This window comes from Mobula birostris, chromosome 24, assembly GCF_030028105.1.
Source record: "Mobula birostris isolate sMobBir1 chromosome 24, sMobBir1.hap1, whole genome shotgun sequence".
Lineage (NCBI taxonomy): Eukaryota > Metazoa > Chordata > Chondrichthyes > Myliobatiformes > Myliobatidae > Mobula > Mobula birostris.
This window is the reverse complement of record NC_092393.1, coordinates 51,397,484-51,417,898: the sequence shown is the minus strand read 5'-3', so window position 1 is coordinate 51,417,898 and position 20,415 is coordinate 51,397,484. Positions and strand designations below refer to the sequence as shown.

At 44.4% G+C, this 20,415-nt stretch overlaps 1 protein-coding gene across 3 annotated transcripts in view; it reads left to right on the top strand.

Moving 5' to 3' along the window:
- gprc5c (G protein-coupled receptor, class C, group 5, member C) overlaps nucleotides 1-19,346 on the top strand; it is a 32,516-nt gene extending 13,170 nt beyond the window's left edge. For 2 of the 3 annotated variants that reach the window (XM_072242334.1, XM_072242332.1), the window contains exons 3-5: nucleotides 5,544-5,647; nucleotides 13,260-13,451; nucleotides 16,442-19,346. In XM_072242334.1, the coding sequence (XP_072098435.1) occupies nucleotides 5,544-5,647; nucleotides 13,260-13,415 (260 nt within the window). In that variant the 3' untranslated portion in view covers nucleotides 13,416-13,451; nucleotides 16,442-19,346. Of the gene's footprint in view, nucleotides 1-5,543; nucleotides 5,648-13,259; nucleotides 14,966-16,441 lie in introns of those variants that run through there. The other variant, XM_072242333.1, reaches the window with a different exon arrangement.
- The last annotated feature ends 1,069 nt before the right edge of the window (nucleotides 19,347-20,415 follow it).

Below are 20,415 nucleotides of genomic sequence, written 5' to 3'. Positions count from 1 at the left end.
ATCGGGTTGGAGGCTGCCCTAATACAATATGAGGTGTTGCTTCTCCCACCTGATTTTGGATTCATCATTGCAGTACACCAGCATGTATATTACTGTTCTCCACATTTGCCACAAGTGAAGAGAAACTTCTTTTTTCTTTGATTAATTAAGTGGGTTTGAATTCCCTCTGCTGTAAAAATATATCAAATCACTTTTTTTTGAATTGCTAAAGTTTCATTCAGGTGTAGCATCCTGGTGGCCAACCATTTTAATTCCTGTCCCCAATTCTGTTTTGACGTGTCAGTCCATGGCCTCCGTCTTTGCTCGGGGTGGAGGAGCAATACGTCATATTCCCTTTAGGTAGCTGCCAACTTGATGGCGTGAACATTAATTTCTCCTTCCAGTAATTTTTCTTTTTGTTCTTTTCTCCTTCCTTCAACTTCTATTCCGCGCTCTGACCTCCTGCCTCTTCTCACCTGCCTTTCAACTTCCCTGTGGTGTCCCTCCTTCCCTTTCTCCCGTGGTCTTTTCTTCTCCAGCCCTTTATCTTTCCTGGTCTCACCCATTCCCCTTCTAGTTTGTCCTCCTCCCCCCCCCCACCCCCACCCCATTACTCTGGCGTCTTCACCCTTTCTTTCCAGTCCCGAAGGGTCTCAGCCCTGTATTCATTTCCATAGATGCCTCCTGACCTCCTGCGTTCCTCCAGCAGTTTGTATGTGTTGCTGATCGATGGGCAGTCATTGTTCCTCATTCCTTTCAATGAATTCAGTCATCATTGTAATCTAGAGACCCAGCACGGTAACAGCCCCACAATCCAGTGACACCCAATTACACCCATGTGACGAATTAATCTCTTGACTCGCACGTCTTGGACCTTGGGAGGAAACCAGAGCACCCAGCGGAAACCCACTGAATCACGGGGAGAATGTATAAACTCCTTACAGTTGGTGCTGAGAATTGAGCCTGGGTCCCTGCTCAACAGTGTTAAGGAAACAGCTATTCTACCATGCTGCCCACAAAAATTAGTCAGATAAAAATGAAAATTTAACACCATCCCAGATGGGATTTGAACCCACAATCCCTGGCTTAGGAGGCCAGTGCCTTATCCATCTTCTTTCTCTGACTTTTAAATAAATTCTTTGATCATTTAAAAGGGGCAGTACTGGTTGGAGGTGATGAGTCTAGCGGTGAGGTGTCTGACTGGCGTTGAAAAATAGCAAGCTGTGTTGCAGAAGTTTCTATTTTTTTAAAAAAGTTGTTTTAGTTGCACTGTTACCTTTGAACTTCCTCCATTGGCAGAAATGGTTCTCAGCTTGTGGCCGGAGCAATGTATGGCTGCAGCTGATATGAGATTGTGTTAAGATGGGTATATGGAAGAGTGTGTGGGTGTGGCCCCCTAGACATGTTGAGAGATGCAAATCTGACCCACTAAGGTAAATGACTGAGAACAAATCATGGCCATTTTTTCCCCTGATATTAAAAATAATTATGATGTTTTGTTCATTTGTCTCTAGTTACCCTGAGCATATTTAAAGAGTGGCTTTATTTGTCATATGTACATCAAAATGTACAGTGAAATGCGTTGTTTGCGTCAGATCAGCAAGGACTTGATGGCCATGTCTTGGAGTCGCCAGGCTGTCAGAAATGCTTGAGTGGGACTGGTTTTGGCTGTTAAATAAAGTGGGACATCTGGTTCAGCACCTGGGCCTGATGGTTCAATCCCTCCTATATCGAGGTATTGTTGAGAAAGCGAACGGAGTTTCATCGCGCACAAGAGTTTCTGCAGATGCTGGAAATCCAGAGTAACGTGCACAAAAATGCTGGAGGAACTCAGTCAGGCAGCATCGATGGAGCGGAGTAAAGAGCCAGTGTTCCAAGCCGAGACCCTTCATCGGGACTGGAAGGGAAGGGGGACAAAGCCAGACTAAGAAAGTGGTGGGAGGGGAAGGAGTACAAGCTGGCAGATGATAGGTGAAAGTGGAGGTGTGAGGGTGGGGAGGGGTAAGTCAGAGTTTCACTCTGACTGCTTCCTCACAGTCGCCATGTCCTCCCCTTCCTCGGACTGAACGGAATGGGGAAGCAGGTTTACCTAATGTGAACAAGGGGGAAACTAATCAAAGTGGCCAGGATTAGGACTCCATGTTTGTGTGGTTGAGCAGTCACTCAGTGCTGAAGATTTGTCCACTCTAACAGTGAGACTGGGCAAAACTAGCGGAAACAGGAGCAGAAGACTTGAAGCCTTGAAGAGTGGCCAACTGCAGAGGACTTGACATCTGTTCTCAATCTCTCACTGCTTCTTGGGCTCTCGGTGGGGGCTGGGGACCGTGTTCAAGGAGCAGACGCCTCTCAGGCTTGAGTTACTGATACCAAAAATACCCAGTTACTCCCTGGTGTGGAGGTCCCGCCATGGGACTTAATTATTCCGTTCGTGGGTCTAAAACTGGACTAGGCAAGAGAATTAATTTGATTCCATTACAGAGGACATTAGTGAGATATTATCTGGGGTGTTGTGTACTTTGTTAGTCTCCTTTTTAAGGATTTTTAATGCATTGGAAACAGATTGGAGGTTTGCCATGCTTGTACTGGCAATGGGAGCTACAGTAGTGTGCAGGACCAATTATAAGAGTTCAATTGTTGCAGAAGTCTGTAAGGAGTCTGTCTATTCTCCCTGGGTTTCCTCCGGGTGCTCTGGTTTCTCTCCCCCACCCCACACACATTCCAGAGACATTAGTTGGTAAGTTGTAGGCATGCTGTGTTGGCGCTGCAAGCGTGGCCACACTTGCGGGCTCCCCTTGGCGCATCCTTGCACGGTCAGTGCAGATGACGCATTCTGCTGCGTGTTTCGATGTACGTGTGACAAATAGTGCTAATCTTTTAAGTTGGACTTGCTGAGAAAGGTGAGCAGGGTAGGCTTATGTCTGTTGAAGATATAAGTGTGAGAGAGGACCAGACTGAAACACAAAGTTGTAAAAGATTTGGCAGTGTGGAGGTGGAGCGTTTTTTTTTGTGTGGCAGTATCTAGCACTGGGTGGGAAGTCGGGTATATGTCCCTTTTTTTTAAAAAAAAAGGCAGAGGGCTGTCCGTGTGAGACAGATTATGGAAGCTGTTTTCTCTAAGAGCCTTTGGAACTATCTTTCAGAGTATTTACATATTTGATAAGTAAAGGGTTGCAAGGTTACTGTAGAGTTTACAAACAAGTTGGTTATGATCTTGTCAAATGCTAGAGCAGGCAAGAGGGGCTTGAATGACATCCTACTCTTAACTAATTTATCTATATTAGGTGCAATCCCTGCATTTTTAATTTGGAATTTAAAATTTCGCTGGTATGGAGATGGTGTAGCCAGAGAGCTTTTGCGTTGTATAAACCAAAAACAAAAATAGTTGGTTTCCGTTCAGGTTTGGACAGCACAGTGGCGTAGCGGTGAAGTGGAACGTGATTATAGTCCCAGCAACCAGGGTTCATTTCCCGTCGTTGCCTACGTGGAGTTTGTGTGTTATCCCCATGGTTTCCTCTGGGTGCTCCTATTTCCTACCACATTCCTAAAAGAACTACAGATTAGGGTTAGTGTTGGTGCCAGAAGCTTGGTGACGCTTGCAGGCTGCCCCCCAGTACACCCTCGATCTGTATTGGTCGTTGATGCAAAGAACGACACGTTTAATTATATGTTTCAGTGCACATGTGACAATTGAAAAGAAGGAAATATGATCTGGCCTATGTGACTCCTGCCCCACCAACACGTTGGCTTCATAGCTCCCCATGAAGTTGCCCGGTTATACCCACTTCCACGCCCCATATTGCTCAGGAATGAGAAAGAAATGTAATCGGGGGGGGGGGAGGGAAGGTGGGAGGGAAGAAACAATGTCCTTGATGATTGGCATTAAATGTGTACAAGAGGGCTGGCTGTTAGTTGTTCTCAGTTTTGTGCTTTGTAAGCTGATGTGTGTGGTGACCGTGTTCTGCAGCTAATTCTTTCGCACCATCGCCACTGTTAAAGTCTTGATTGGATGGTTCTTCGTCTGGAACCTTTCCCAGAGTGGCAGGGTCTTGTGAAAGCCATTGTGCCAGGTTGTGCCAATGCTCAGACGTGGAATCACCACCCACACCCACATTTACCTAGGCTGAATGTGGGTGCCTCTGTACTGACAAGCCCCCGCTGGGTGAACCTGAACATTCACTGGTCCGAGGGTAGTGCCGTGTTCTAAGGGGTTCTCCAGTGGTGGATCGCCAGGTGGTTGTAGAGGCTGATCTGAGACCCACATTCTGGCATGGAACTTAATCCTGGGTGTTAGGGTGGGTTTCCTCAATGGAGAACGTCTGTGCGTGGCATTGTTTAACGATGAATGGGCAGCCACCACACAGTCCTTGACAGATCTGGGTCAGGGTGCAGTCACATGGCTGGGGACTCCTCACTGCCATTCTGATGAGTCATCCTCTTCCGCCAGTTCTGCCGTTGGATCGTTCTTTTTCTGGGACCTTCCCCTTGACCTTTAGTGCCGTGGGTGACCCAGTCAGGAGCTAACCACCAAATGGCTAAACTTCAGACATCGTCACTCTCGGGGTCTCAGGAATTCAAAAGTCTCTCCAGCACAAGATGATAATTGTCGGAGGGAGGCCCAAGTGTATCTTCATACAGAGACTCCTTTCTCCCTTCCTTCTCCCTGCTCATCCCTAATGTCATGGCAACCTGCCACAATCTAGCAAACCTGTACTGCTGGAGCTTTGCTGGCTGTGAGATACTTTAGGGCTTTAAATCTCTCTGCCTTTCAATGTTACTTAAAGACTGCTAAAAATCAATTGGGAGAAAAAGTCTGACTACAAACAACAGAACATTTCACTGGTGTAAAATCGTTAAAGGACTAATCTTCCACTTTGCATCGTAATTCAGCTCAATAATTCCCATCTGGAATTCAAAGGTTCAACAGATGTATGTAGTATACGACCCTAAGATTCGTTTTCCCACAGACAGCCATGCAACAAAGTAAAAACCATGGAACCTGTGGAAAGAGAATCCCAACAAAAATGGGGTTATCCCATTTTTATCTCCCAGTGACAGAAAGCCATGATATATACGGCAATTTCTGTCATTCAGCACTTCCCAGCTTCCACACAGAAGGCTTGAATTTGCAACTCTCTGGTTATTTCTGAGCTCTGGCTGCCTGGCCGAGCCATGTACCACCAACTTCAGCAAACCTAATAAAGGGTTTAACATCTGAACTGTTTGCATCTACCGATGATGCCCAACCTGCTAAGGTTTTCCAACATCTACTGTTTTTTGTGAAGAACTCCCTCCTCTACAGATGTTTTTTAAAAAAAAATTGAATTAATTGCTGATTAGCCATCTGAAACGGAACCCAAGCCAGTTTTCTCCCTCTTGAACACACAGAAGCCAATTCCAGATCACCTCTGACCCAGCCGAACTTGGCGCACATCTGGAATTAAACCTTGTGGAATGGTTGTGGTGAAATTACTTCAGGGATAGTTTTGCTGAGAGCCCTGTGAGTTTGGAAGTCAAGCTATTTGTTATTTTCTCAAGATAACATCAATTTCCCTTTACTTTCCCAGCAAACAAGTCCAAGTCTCCTTATAGTGGCTACTCTGGTTACAATGGGCAGCTGCGCAACAGCGTTTATCAACCGACTGAGATGGCGCTAATGAACAAGCCCAGTGTAAGTTGTCTTAATTTGTTTACGGATAGCTACAAAGTTAATAACTATTTTGTAATAATAACCAAAGGGTGGCGGGGTGGAAAAATGTCTCTGCCAAGGGAGGTGTAAGGCGCTCCTTCCCTCCGCTGGCCCGCAGGTTGCCCTTGGGCAAGGTGTAGCACCTGCTTAGTCCCTGAATCGGGGTCAGATGAAGCCATGGGAGCAGGTGGAGGATGGTCGTTTGAGTAGCTGGTGCACGTCACAAGTCCTGGTTATGTGACCACTGACGCCAGGCAGACAATCTCTGAAGAGCATTGATAATGGCTGGGGTCACCCCTCTTGTAAAGACACTGATAGAAGGCGGCAATAACAAATCACCACTGTAGAAAAATTTGCTGAGACCAACCATGGGCAAGACCTCGATCACCCACGTCATACAACATGGCAAATGATAATGAATAACTACAGAACCGGCAGGATTTCTGTTTTAGACAGCTAGCCCTTAACTGTATCTGGAGTTCAAAATCAAAAATGTTTGCAGTCATTAAAGAGGTCATGATTGGTTAATATTTTTATATGAGAAAGTCATCTCTGAATTTACAGCTGATTTAGTCCACCTTTAACTAGCATTTAAGCTCTGAAAATGCAATTGTTAATTATTGAAGTTCCAAGAACGTGTATGTCACCATATACTTCCCTGAGATTCATTTTCTTGAGGGTGTTCACAGTGAATACAAAATGAAATGGTGTAATCAATGAATAGAAACATAGAAAATGGGTGCAGGAGTAGGCCATTCGGCCCTTCGAGCCTGCACCACCACTCAGTATGGTCATGGCTGATCATCCAACTCAGAACCCTGCACCAGCCTTCCCTCCATACCCCCTGATCCCCGTAGCCACAAGGGCCATATCTAACTCCCTCTTAAATATAACCAATGTACTGGCCTCAACTGTTTCCTGTGGCAGAGAATTCCACAGATTCACCACTCTCTGTGAGAAGAAGTTTTTCCTCATCTCGGTCCTAAAAGGCTTCCCCTTTGTCCTTAAACTGTGACCCCTCATTCAGGACTTCCCCAACATCGGGAACAATCTTCCTGCATCTAGCCTGTCCAATCCCTTTAGAATTTTATACGTTTCAATCAGATCCCCCCCTCAATCTTCTAAATTCCAACGAGTGTAAGCCTAGTCGATCCAGTCTTTCGTCATACGAAAGTCCTGCCATCCCAGGAATCAATCTGGTGAACCTCCTTTGTACCCCCTCTATGGCAAGAATGTCTTTCCTCAGATTAGGGGACCAAAACTGCACTCAATACTCCAGGTGTGGTCTCACCAAGGCCTTGTACAACTGCAGTAGTACCTCCCTGCTCCTGTACTCGAGTCCTCTTGCTATGAATGCCAGCATACCATTCGCTTTTTTCACTGCCTGCTGTACCTGCATGCCCACTTTCAATGACTGGTGTATAATGACACCCAGGTCTCGTTGCACCTCCCCTTTTCCTAATCGGCCACCATTCAGATAATAATCTGTTTTCCTGTTCTTGCCACCAAAGTGGATAACTTCACATTTATCTACATTAAATTGCATCTGCCATGAATTTGCCCACTCACCTAACCTATCCAAGTCACCCTGCATCCTCTTAGCATCCTCCTCACAGCTAACACTGCCGCTCAGCTTCGTGTCATCCGCAAACTTGGAGATACTGCATTTTATTCCCTTGTCTAAGTCATTAATATATATTGTAAACAAGTTGGGTCCCAGCACTGAGCCTTGCGGTACCCCACTAGTCACTGCCTGCCATTCTGAAAAGGTCCTGTTTATTCCCACTCTTTGCTTCCTGTCTGCCAACCAATTCTCTCCACATCAATACCATACCCCCAATACCATGTACTTTAAGTTTGCACACTAATCTCCTGTGTGGAACCTTGTCAAAAGCCTTTTGAAAATTCAAATAAACTTCACACAGACGGACACTGTGCAAATACAAAAATATAATAAGCAATTGGTAATATTGAGAACATTAATCACTGAAAGTGAGTCCATAGGTTGTGGAATCAGTTCAGTGTTGAGGTAGGTGAAGTTCTCCAAGCTGGTTCAGGAGCCTGATGGTTGAAAGGTAATAACTATTTCATTTATTTATGGAGATACAGCAAGGAGCAGTCCCTTCTGGCCCACCGTGCTGCTCAGTGATCTGCCTATTCAATTGTAGCCTAATCACAAGACAATTTATAATGACCAATTAACCTACCAACGGGTATGGCTTTGGACTGTGGGAGGAAACTGGAGCACCCGGAGGAAACACACACAGTTCATGGGGAGAACATACAAATTCCTTACAGGCGGCACCAGAATTGAACTCTGAACTCCAGAACGCCCTGAGCTATAATGTCGTCACGGTAACCGCGACGCTACCTGGTGGTGTGTGACTCGGGGTTCTCGTACTTCCTTCCCGATGGCAGCGGTAAGAAGAGAGCAGGTGGGGCCCACGAGAATATTATTTCCTGCAGGTCTGGACCATTTATTCCGGAGCAGACTTTTGTAGTCATTGAATGCAGTGCCTTGAGTTGGATGAATGTGTGAAAAGCACACTTTGTTTTTCACCAAGGGATCAGCAGAGATTGTTCTCCTGTCTCTCTGAATTTTGGGGGCTTTTGAGCCATAAAATGCAATAAGAATTATCAAAGGAAAAATGGTTTAAATGTGTATTTAGGTTTAAAATTTAGAATCATAGAACACCACAGCACAGAAACAGCCCCTACGGCCCATCTAGTGTGTGCCAATACTCTGCCTGGTCCCATTGATCTGCACCTATACCCTCCCATCCATGTACTTGTCGACGTTTCTCTTAAAAGTTGAAATCGAACCCACATCCACCAATTGCCCCGGCAGCTCATTCCATACTCTTGAGTGAAGTTCATCCTCATGTTTCCCTTAAATATTTCACCTTTCACCCTTAACCCATGACCTCTGGTTCTAGTCACACCCAACCACAGTGGAGAAATTCTGCTTGCACTTGCCCTGTCTATACACTATATAGATTAAAAATTTATATGTATTTCAACATTTTAAATGTCATTGTATACTGGTAAATCACACAACACTCAGTACCTTTTCCAAGGAGGAGACTGTAGCTGAATAGTCATAGTCATAAAGAGCCCATTATATACTGCACTTGCATTGGCCAGGTGCCATTGCTGTAATGCCTCTGCACGTGAAGAATGTGGTTCCATCGGCAATCTGCTAAACTCGTAGACAATTTGTACAATTTTATTTTTGTTTCTTTTCATTATTTTTGATCCAGATTTGATTCTAATTTGAGAAAGACTATGATTTATATTTCAACATTCAGTCAGAATGTGCAAGATTTTGTGAAATCTCACATGTGCTTCACAAGAATGTGTTTCTTTAGACTTGCAGGAATTTCTCTGCTCTTTATCATGGGCAATAGCCCACAGGGCAGGTCTCTCCTCCTCCAGTGTGTGACTGCTGTCTGTCTGTCAGCACTTGTCAGATACCTTTGGTGAAGTGTGACCGTGGGTTATTAAGTCTGATGCACTGTATGCAAAGATGCAATGTTGTTTTATCAGTTCTAAATCGATGTTGGTGCATTACTGAGGAAGGGAATTGCAGGAATCACTTTCCTTAGCTTCTCTTTTTTTAAGTTAGAAATCGTAAAACTCTTCCACCTCCAGATGCTCCAATTTCCTCCGACATTCCAAACAAGGAACGCTACATCACAGTACAAGCCAATCGGCCCACAATGTTGTGCCGATCTGTTAACCTGCCCTAATATCAATTTGACCCTTCCCTCCTACATTTTTCTATCATCCATGTCCCCATTTTTTTTTAATGCCCCTAATGTATCTGACTGTATCACCACCCCCAGCAGGGTGTTCCATGCACCCACCGCTCTGTTTAAAAGCAAAAAAAAACAAACTTGCCTTTGACACCTCCCCCCCACATATTTTCCTCCAGTCACCTTAAAATTATACCCCCTGGTATTACCTATCACCTATTTCTGGCCTGGGAAGAAGCCTCTGGCTGTTCACTCTTATCTATGCCTCCTCATCTTGTACAGCTCTGTCAAATTATCTCTCATCCTCCTTCACTCATAGCTCGCTCAACCTATCACAAGCCACATACTCTAATCCAGGCAGCATCTTGGTCAATCTCCTCTGCAAAGAACAAAGATGGAGCGTTAGGGAGTTGTGCACGTGTGACGTTGGCGCAGGAAGTGTAGCGACACATGTGGGCTGCCCTCCCAGCACAGTCCTCCCTGATTTGACACATCTCACAGGACGTTTCGATGTACTGTAGTTGTGACAAATAAAGCTAACCTTTATTTTGTTTGCACTGGCACTCACATTAAGGGAACTAGAACTGCGGATCAGTGACCTTTGACTTGTATGGGAGAAGGAGGAGGCGTTAGATGGGAGCTACGGGGAGGTCGTCACCGCTAAGTTGCAAGAGGCAGGTGGCTGGTTGACTGTCAGGAGAGGGTTTCCTCTGGGTGCTCCGGTTTCCTCCCACATTCCAAAGACTTTGTATGGGTTTGTGGGTTAATTGATCACGTGGGTTTAATGGACCGAACGAGCTCTTTGGGCTGGAAGGGATTGTTACTGTGCTGAATTTCTAAGTCTAAAATAAATACATTGCTATCATTAAGATCCCTGAGCAGGTGCCTCTGGGTTCATGAAATTTGAGCCTAGTGATTTGGGCATAATGGTATTGCTGTTGTACATTAGTCTTCTGAGAACGCAGTGCAGTTGCCTGGTAAATCAGCGTTAGTTTAAAACAAATGCAATCAATGGAAAAATATTTGCAAATAGTTCTTTAAGTTTTCAGTGGGAGGTTAACATGGGAACCCATTTGTAAGCCACACTAATACTGCAGACTTGATGTGGGAATCCTTTCTGAAGAGTGCCTTTCGTTGGATCGCGGTTAATGTGGGAGCGCATTTATAACTGGTGTAGGATATACTGTATAATCATTATATAAGGTTGCAATGCTGAGGGTTTATGAGGCACTGGTAAGACTTCACTTGGAGTATTGTGAAGAGTTTTGGGGCCCCCTTAAGGATGATCTGGCATTGGAGAGGGTCCAGAGGAGGTTCACGAGAATTATTCTGGTAATGAAAGGGTTAATGTATGAGAAGAGTTTGATGGCTTTGGGCCTGTACTCGCTGGAGTTTAGAAGAATGAGGGAGATCTCATAGAAACCTATTGAATATTGAAAGGCTTAGATAGTGGATGTGGGGAGGATGTATCTAATAGTGGGGGAGTCTAGGACCAGAAGGCACAGATTCAGAATAGAAGGACGTCCCTTTAGAACAGAGATAAGCAGGAATTTCTTCAGCTGAAGGGTGGTGAATCTGTGGAATTCATTGCTACGGGTGGCTGTGGAGGCCAAGTCTTGGGTATCTTTAAAACAGATTGATAGGTTCTTGCTTAGTAAAGATGTCAAAGGTTAAGGGGAGAAGGGAGGAGAAGGATAGTAAATCAGCCATGATGGAATGATGAAGGAGACGCGACGGGCTGAATGGCTAATTCTCCTCTTGTGTAGGTGCTCTGGGTTATAGAGTCAGGGGAGTGCATAGTTACATTGTCTACCTGACCAACATAGTCTGCCCCAGCAAGTGTGATCTATTTATACAATGAGGAAAGCCCAATTTAATTATTTACTTTGGCATTTTGGTCTCTGCAAACAACACTGCCCTTCAAGGGTGGCTGTAAAACTGTGCGATGTGTTCTGAAACAGTGCAGCCTTTTGTCCTGCGCAGCAGGGTCAAGCCATAGACATATGCCGCAATAAACTTGACAAAGCAGCAAACGGGCATAATGAGGAAAGACGCTGTCAACACGTGGGCTCGGCCAGAAGGTCTGTTTGTTTTCTCCAACAGTGGAAAATCAGATCACAGTGTAATGATGACAGACTCTGAAGGCTTCCTTTTCACCCCCACCCAACTGTAAATGCTGTTTCTTTCTCTGCTTGTTTGCCCTTCACCCTCTTAATGGCCCCTGCCAAAATCTGCTGGCAGAAAACAAAGAGAGACTGTGAAAGGAGAGTGAAAACGGGCTCTGAGATTTTTGTGTCTGGTGGCCAATTTCAACATAAAGGCATTTTTCATTCTGTAAGCCGGAGCCGGTTCTGTACGGCTCTCTGCTGCTGGCTTTAGCCCTGCTGCTCGTATCTGGGGGTGGGGGGTGGGGGCTGAGTGGCCAGCTTCTATGTGGCTGCGTCCCTGGGCGACTTCACCCACCCTGCTGCCCGATTGGCCCTTGCCTTTGCTTTCAGCCAGAAGGTGCACTGGCCATTGCTTGCCGATCCAGGCAGGTAAACTGCTCCCTCAGGCAGCTGGAATCTCCCAGCAGGGGCAGATCTCTGTCACTCAGCCTTGCCATTATACGATACAGGAGCAGAATTTGGCCCGTCAAGTCTGCTCTGCCTTCAATCATTCCTTATCCTATTTCCCCTCTTCAGCCCCACTCTCTGGTCTTCACCCCGTAACCTTTGGTGCCATGTCCAATCAACAACCTATCAATCTCTGCCTTAAATACACCCAACGACCTGGCCTCCACAGCTGCCTGTGGTAACAAATTCCATAAATTCACCACCCCCTGGCTAAAGAAATTTCTCCATGTCTCTGTTTTAAATGGATGCACCTCTATCTTGAGGCTATGCTCTCTTGTCCTAGACTCTCCCGCCATGGGAAATGCCCTTTCCACATCTACTCTGTCGAGGCCTTCCAACATTTGAAAGGTTTCAATGAGATCTCCCCTCAATCCTTCTAGATTCCAGTGAGTACAGACCCAGAGCCATCAAATGTTCCTTATATGATAATCCTTTCATTTCTGGAATCATCCTTGTGAACCTCCTCTGAACCCTCTCCAACACCAACACATCTGTTCTTAAATGAGGAGCCCAAGCCTTATAAAGCCTCCTTATCACATCCCTGCTGTTATATTCCAGACCTCTTGAAATGAATGCTGACATTGCATTTGCCTTCCACACCACCAACTCGACCTGCAAGTTAGCCTTTAGGGTGTTCTGCGCAAGGACTCCCAAGACCCTTTGTATCTCAGATTTTTGGATTTTCTCCCCGTTTAGAAAATCGTTGGCTCATTTATTTCTACTACCAAAGTGCATGACCATGCATTTTCCAAACATTGTATTTCATTTGCCACTCTCTTGCCCATTCTCCTAATCTGCCTAAGTCCTTCTGCAGCCTAACTGTTTCCTCAAGACTACTGGCTGCTCCACCAATCTTCGTGTCATCTGCAAACTTGGCAACGGTGAAGGTTTTGTTTTAGTAGCCCTACAACACTTTCCAGAGGGAGTTTTTGGAAAAGGTAGTTTGCAGGGTAGGTAGTGTGTGCAGTGATTTTTTTTTTTTCCCCCTACCAAGCTCTGCTTGTACGAGAATTTTGACAGATAAAGCCATTTCAGATCCATATCCATGATTGCTAATATGAAAACGTTCTGAATTTCCATGTGCAATTGTTTGCGTAGATGTTTTACAGTTGAATCAATTGGACATTATATTGTACATTACAGTCGCTAACACTGTAGCCTTGGTTTCTGTTAGTTTTGTTGCTTTCTCACTCATTTTCTTCTCTCTCTCTCTCACTTGTCAAGCCATTGGAAAATCCCTATGATCATTACATCCCGAGGGTCACCATCAGTCAGTCGGCATTTTCCAGTAATGCTTCCACTCTCCGCGCCGAGGATGCGTTTACAGATGAGAATCATCAGACAGCCCAGCAAGAGGGCAGCAGTGGACAGACGTTTTAAAGTCTGCGCGCCTGGCCACAGAGAGATCGGCAAAAAGTATACAACTTTCTGTGTGTGTGTGTGTGTGTGTCTGTCTGTCTGTCTGTCTATAACCAAGGATCAGCAAGCAAAATGCTGGAGCAGCTCAGCAGATCAGGCCATGTCTGTGGAGGGAACCAGACAGTCATTGTCTCGGGTCAACCACCTACTTCCCTCTGCAGACCCGGCTCGACCAGCTGAGTCCCTTCGTTTTCTGTATTGCTCCAGATTGCAGTATCTGCCGTCTCTTGTGTCCGCTGTACCGAGGTACCCCTTGCAACGGATAACTGAAGGTGCTTGTTGAGCCCAACTGATTGACTGCAGAGAACAGTTAAGTTGCTGTGATCAGAGGTGTCAGCACAGTTTTTCCTTCGACTAGAACTTGCTGCTGGGTCTCCCCTGCGTTTTGAGATATCGAGCGTCCTTGGCTGCCTTTCCCTTTTATAGGTTGAGCTGTTTTTTGGACACTGTTCCAAAGATAATAAAACCATGGAACCGTGACTCTCCTCCCTAGCAACTCTTCAACTTTACAAGCTTAATAAAATCTAAGCTAAATGTCAACTAATCTCACTATTTGTTAGCCTGGGTGACACTGGGAATGAAACCTGAATGAAAAATGGGTGCTGTTCCCCAGGGCCCACCAGTTGCCTTTTTGAGACCTGCTCAAATATAAGAATTGGCTTCCCGTGACCAGACCATGTCCTGCGGCTGGGGAGTGGAAGAGGGAGTCTATATGCCAAAGCAAAAATGCAAAGGTTCCATATCGTACCATGAGATGTCTCAACCTCTTATCAGTTAATTACCTGTAACAATTACACAGACAGGCTTTGTTTGATCCTGAGAATTTCTCCACAAGTCAGAAATATTCAAATTTCATAGATTTTCATATCGTATCTCTCTATGTACATGAAATATTCACCCTAACACCACCCATAATTGAATGATTTATATCTATAGTCTTTCCATCAATTAATGACTGCCATAAATCTCATTATTGTTATTATTGCTATTTTAAAATATTTTTAAAATGTTTTGAAGAATTTGTGAGAAGTCAGATTCGGTATATCAGGTTATCCATAACTTGTAAGCCCTTGTATTGGGGGATCTGCGGTAGTTCTGAAGGTTTCCCACACATTCTGGTGGGCTTCCCAGCCTGCTCCATGTTGCGTTTGAGAGATTTGCGTCAACCTTCGCATGCACACGTGTGCTGCCTGTTTGCCCAGCATGGCCGCACCTATATAATCACTGGTGCTCCCACACCAACCAACTTGTTCAGCAGACCAGAAGCAGGAGCCAGGCATCGTGAGAAGAGGGGTCTGGGCAGGTTGCACAGTTCAATCTCAATACTAGTCTTTGTCCTTGAGAGTACCTTTTAAATTCCTGAATTGGTCCTTAAATTCTGCATGTGTTTCCTAGTAGTGTGCTGGACATTGAACTTAGGCTGCTGCTGAGAACAACATGCTCTTGTGAGCTTGACAGGTGTTTCGAAACGATATTTATTTTAGGCTTAATAAAGAGATTTGTTAACGTTTTGTGATGTTGTAGTAGTATCTTTCCCAATGTGCCTAAATTTGTCTTGGTTTGTCTTTCAACTGAGCCAATCTGATCCAAAATGTGCATTCAAAGTCCACCTCTGATTTATCCAGTCAAACATTTAACCATAAAGCAAAGACTTGTTCAATAGAATGGTACTTCCCAACATTTGTGCAGAGGCTTGCAACTTATTCCCAGGGCCTAGTGGCCTCTACTGCGGAGACGTGTGCCTGGTAAAATATCTCCTTGATCCCAGAATGCCTTTTGAAAATGTGCTCACCAAACCATTTTTCCAGCTAAACGTGAGAAGTAGATATGAGCTGGGCAGGTGGAAATATCATTGGATGTTCTTGTGCAGGTTGAAGACCATTGGCAGGTTAGCCTTTTGGTGTCTAATTGTCAGAGTGAGAGAATTAGTTGGGACTGGACGGCTGCAGATGCTGGAAATCTGAAGTGAAACAAGGAGCACTTGGCAGGTTAGACTGTATCTGTGGAGTGAAATCTCACTCGCTCCTCCTGAAGTGGATGGGAGAACCTTTAAGTTCTTTGTTATCTGTCACTATACATCCAGTGGATGCATAGTGACAGTTAAGAACTTAAAGGTCAAAATTAAGATACCATTTTAATTGTAGTTGTTATCTAGACTAAGAACACTACCGTGTAGAAGCAGGCCCTTCAGCCCAACTAGTCTGTGCTGATCTGTTATTCTGCCTTGTCCCCTCGACTCCCTACCTGGAGCAAGCCCTCAATACCTCCCTCATCCATGTACTTCACCAAACCTCTCTTAAATGTTGTAATCAAACCAGCATCGAGCACTTCTGGCCGCTCATTCCACACACTCGTCACCCTCTTGAGTGAAGAAGTTGCCCCTCGGGTCCCCCTTAAATATTTCACCTTTCACTCTATATGACCTCTACTTCTAGTCTCACCCAGCCTGCTTGCATTTACCCTATCTATACTCTTCCTAATTCTATAAACCTCTGTCAAATCTCTCCTCAGTTCCAGGGATGAGAATCCTAGCCTATTCAACCTTTCCCTATGAACTCAGGTCCTCAAGTCCCAGCAAAATCCTTGTAATTTTTCTCTGTACTCCTTAGATCTTATTAAAAACATTCCCTGTAGGTAGCTGACCAGAGTTGCATACGATACTCCAAAACGGGCCTCACCAATATCTGATACAACAATTCCCAACTCCTGTACTCAATACTCTGATGTAAGAAGGCCAACATGCCAAACGCTCTCTTTACAACACCATGTATCTGTGTCATAATTTTCAAAGAATTAATATAGGGTCCTTAACTTCGATCTATTTTGGAGAATCTGCTTGTGTAAGAGAGTCTGATTTCTTTTTGTCCCCTGCACCCCAGACTGTCATTGGAGATGATGTTTCTGCCATTCTGAAGGTTCAGATGGGGCGGGTTTAAGAAACCTGTCCAGATGAGTTCATAAAACATCTTTTCTCTTGGTGTACGCAGGTCAACTTGCGATCTGGAAAATCTGTGGTGAAAGGAGTCTCTCAGTTGACCCCTTGTGACAAGAACCAAACACTGAAGCTTCAGGCCTTTCCTGATTACCTTTCTTTTAATGCTGTACTGGCAACCATTGTACAGAATCTAACCTGAAGATCAAGTTGATTGGCTGATGGGAACCCATGAGCAGCATGGCTTTGACTTCCCTTAAAAACTTAGTAAGTTAATTCCCATAGATTGACAAGTGGATGGAACTTTTGCTGTGTGTTCCCTCTTCAAGACACTGTATGGATTCAGTTCGGGGAGCTTCCAAATCCAACCTACCTGTCAATAGAACACCAGCATCTCCACTGGAAGTGGAGCTCATTTAGCAGACTACTTGATTCTGAAACAATGTGTGCTCAAGTCTCACTCCAGACTCTAGTCTGACACTCTGTGGAAAGCTTCACCATCTGTGAGTTGCTGAGACTTTCTGACTCGTTTAACCTCTCAAGCGCTGTGAAGTATCTCAAGGCACTGTCTCAGAGAAGAACATGAGAGCGACTTCTGGGTGCTCCGCCCAATTCCTCAATCAGAGCACCTGGAAAAGCTGGTCACCTGATCAACAATGGTGGAAGCTTGCTGTGCACAGTGTTTTCTACCTTACTACACTCCAAAGGGTAATTGTTGGCTGTAGAACACTTTGGATTCTGTTGGGGCTTTTAAGAAGGTGCTATATAGATGTACATCTTTCTTGCATTTCCTGGTTTCTTTCATTTCGGTTTCATAACTGTGCAACTCGCTACATCATGACACTGGCCAGCAGGAGACTGTGTGGTTTGAGAAGGAATTCCACCTCTTGGGGGTTTCTGTGAGCAGGGATAATAAATGTGTCCTACAAAAAATGTTCAAGTGAAGTGAAGGGCATTGACCAAGAGGGTGACTTTTACTTGCCAGGCACTACACCTTGTCTCTTTGCTGAAGGCAGCAATTCATTATGCCCTCCAGCTGGGTAACAGTGTGAAGATATTCAACCAAAGAGCACTGGAAAGGCATTGCAAGCGACTAAACCAGTTAAACCTAAATCGGCAATGGGAAGCACAAAGTCTGGATACACACAATTTGTTTGGTATCTTAAAAAGATTATGATAAGCTACTTGGTCAGAATGTACTGTAGTAGGTTAAGAGTTTTCTCATATCGCTTACAAGATAAAATGATGTATACTGAGTCATCCTAAAGATACTGGCCAAGGGGCATTTTTTTGGAACATCGCACATGTTGTAAAGTGTCATATGAGTGGGAGGTTGATCTGTGTTGAAGTCGTGTTGGTATGCTGCACCTTTGAGCAAGTACACGATTTGATACCTTTTACAGGTGGGACTAAAAGCACAACCATTCACAATATCTAAATATGCTGTTGCACAATGAGTTGAAATCAAAATTAATCCATGTTCCTTTTTCCAGAGTGTTTACTGGAAAAGGCAACATTTAATTCTCTCGGCAAAAAAAAAGACAAAGCATCTTTCCATTACGGGGACGAATGTTGATCTAGTGAACCAAGCCACATATAAGGTCTGCCTACAACTGCTGGGCCTGCAGAATCTAAAATCTCATTAAAGGCTGTAATTATGGTGTTCCTTGAAGCTATTTTTCTCCCCACCTGTACAGTAAATTGCTAAGCTTTGTACCCCTGTTAAGAGATTACAAAGGGTTGCTCTGTGTTTTTTTTTTTGGCTCCCTCAATGCATGTGTTCGCAACAGGCCGGAGAGGGTAACCTGTGACTTGGGTTCCTCTGGAGTTGGCCGCTGGCTCGTAGATGCACGAGCTACATTTTTACGCAGATGTGTTTCAGAATATCCTAACACCAGCCTTGGATGGACCAGATGTCTGTCTTTGGCCCTCCTGGGTTTGTGATCAGAACACAATGGGGTTTACTCATGAATTACTGAAGTGTGGTTGTGAAACCCGACACCTCCGGCCTTGTGTTCAGATTATTAGCCATGTCTAGGTTTCAGTCTTACCACCTGCTTGAGTAGAGATAGATAAGAGCATGGAATGTAAAATATAGAATAGAGCACAGTACAGGCCCTTCAGCCCACTATGTTGTGCTGACCTTTTAACCTACTCTAGGATCAGCCCTTCCCTCTTGCTCAGCCCTCTATTTTTCCATGTGCCTATCTGAGAATCTCTTAAATGTCCTTAATGTATGTACAACCACCCCTGGCTGGGGGTGGGGGCATGCACCCACAATTCTGCTTTTTAAAAAAAAAACAACTTGCATGTGACATCCTCTCCCTATATTTTCCTCCAATCACCTTAAAATTATGTCTTTGGATGTCCACTCAATCTTTTCTTTAAGTCTCTGGATGTCCAATGGATCCAAGCATCTGGTTTTGCCCTAAAGAGCTGTCTTCCATGTAGAGGACTGTTGGCATGAAAGTGTTATTGGACTCTAAATAATTCTCTGTTGGTGATTGACCCTTTACCATTGAATCCTCCACGGTATTATCGTTTTTTTGATTCATTATCACATTAAGGAAAGCAATAGAGCATTCATTAATTTTAGAAATTGCTGCTCTTATGCCACTGTCAATCCTATAAAATGTGTAATGTATTTTCATCTCCATGTGTAATTGCTGTTCAGATTGTTAAACATTTATCAGACTTTATCTAAACTCTTTATTCTGGAACCCAAATGTTGATCGTCAGCCTGCCAAAGTGACTCTTCTGTCAGTTTATGGTCTTGCCTCCCTGACCTACTCAGGAGTGTACGTTTGGCCTCCATTTTCCGAGCACCGCAATGATCTTCCGACCAGGCAACCTTTCACTCGGGTCTCTAGCAGAAAGTTAGTACCTGGTGATTGACCACGTACGTCAAGAGGATAATTGTCCTACCCCGTTGTCATGGGGGTGAGGGGGATGGGGAGAGATTCATCCAGTTGCGTTTGACTCCGGGGGGGGGGGGGTTGATTTAAACAAGAATTAATATTTAAGGAATATGTAAGTGGCACCAGGAGAGGTGTGTTGTGAACAGCCTCTTGTTTTTATCCCCAGCATCACATTGAGGAACAGAATTGTACAGCTGTTGTCATAATTTTAACATGATTAAAGTGGGGGGGGGGGAAGGACATCAGAGACAAGTTCTTTACAAGAAGAGTACTAAGTGCCTTGCCAGAGATGGTGAGAGAGGCAGATACATTAGGGAGATTTAAAAAAAACTTTCAGATAGCCCTCCATGTTTCTATCATGAATGTGCCCAGGTAGGAGGAAAGGTCGGCACAGCGTTATGGCCTGAGGAGTTTGTACTGTGCTGTAATGTTCTGTGTTGTAATTTAGATTTACCATTTTCTGCAAAGAAGGAGAATACCCGGTAGTTTTTCTTTAAAGCCTGGAGTTTGCCAATTACTTCTCGTTTTTCTTTTCCATAAACTCCGAAGTTGGTCTAGTAATTGGACGCTGTAAGAGCTTCAGTAATTAATTCCTCTGCTCACCAAAGACTGGACCTTCGAAGCAGATGAATTGCATATTACGTATTTTGAAGATGTTTTATCCTTAGTGCAATGTCACTATTTTTGACAACAAATTTAGTTGTAAATCAGCATATATATGTCAATATCGAAATAGCAGCTGTGTGTCTTGTGTATGTTTGTTTAAATCAGACCAATTTGTATCTTTCTCAGATGCATGAATAGTTGACTTGAACCAGACAGCTCATTGCTGCTCTTCTGCATTTATTTTGCAAGTGTTATTACACACAAGTTTGACTTCAAGTGGGATTGATCTGACCAGGAGACTGCGGTTCTGAAAACAAAATATTGCAGATGCTGGAAATCAGAAACAAGGTCAAGAAGTGCTCAGTGTAAAGGGGTAGGGGAAATGAGGTAACATTTCAGGTAATGGACTGAAACAGCTAAGCTGGGCTTGCCCCAGTCCTGTTGAGAGGCTGTGGACTTGAAATATGGACTGTCTCTTTCCACCCAGATACTTCCTGACCTGAGT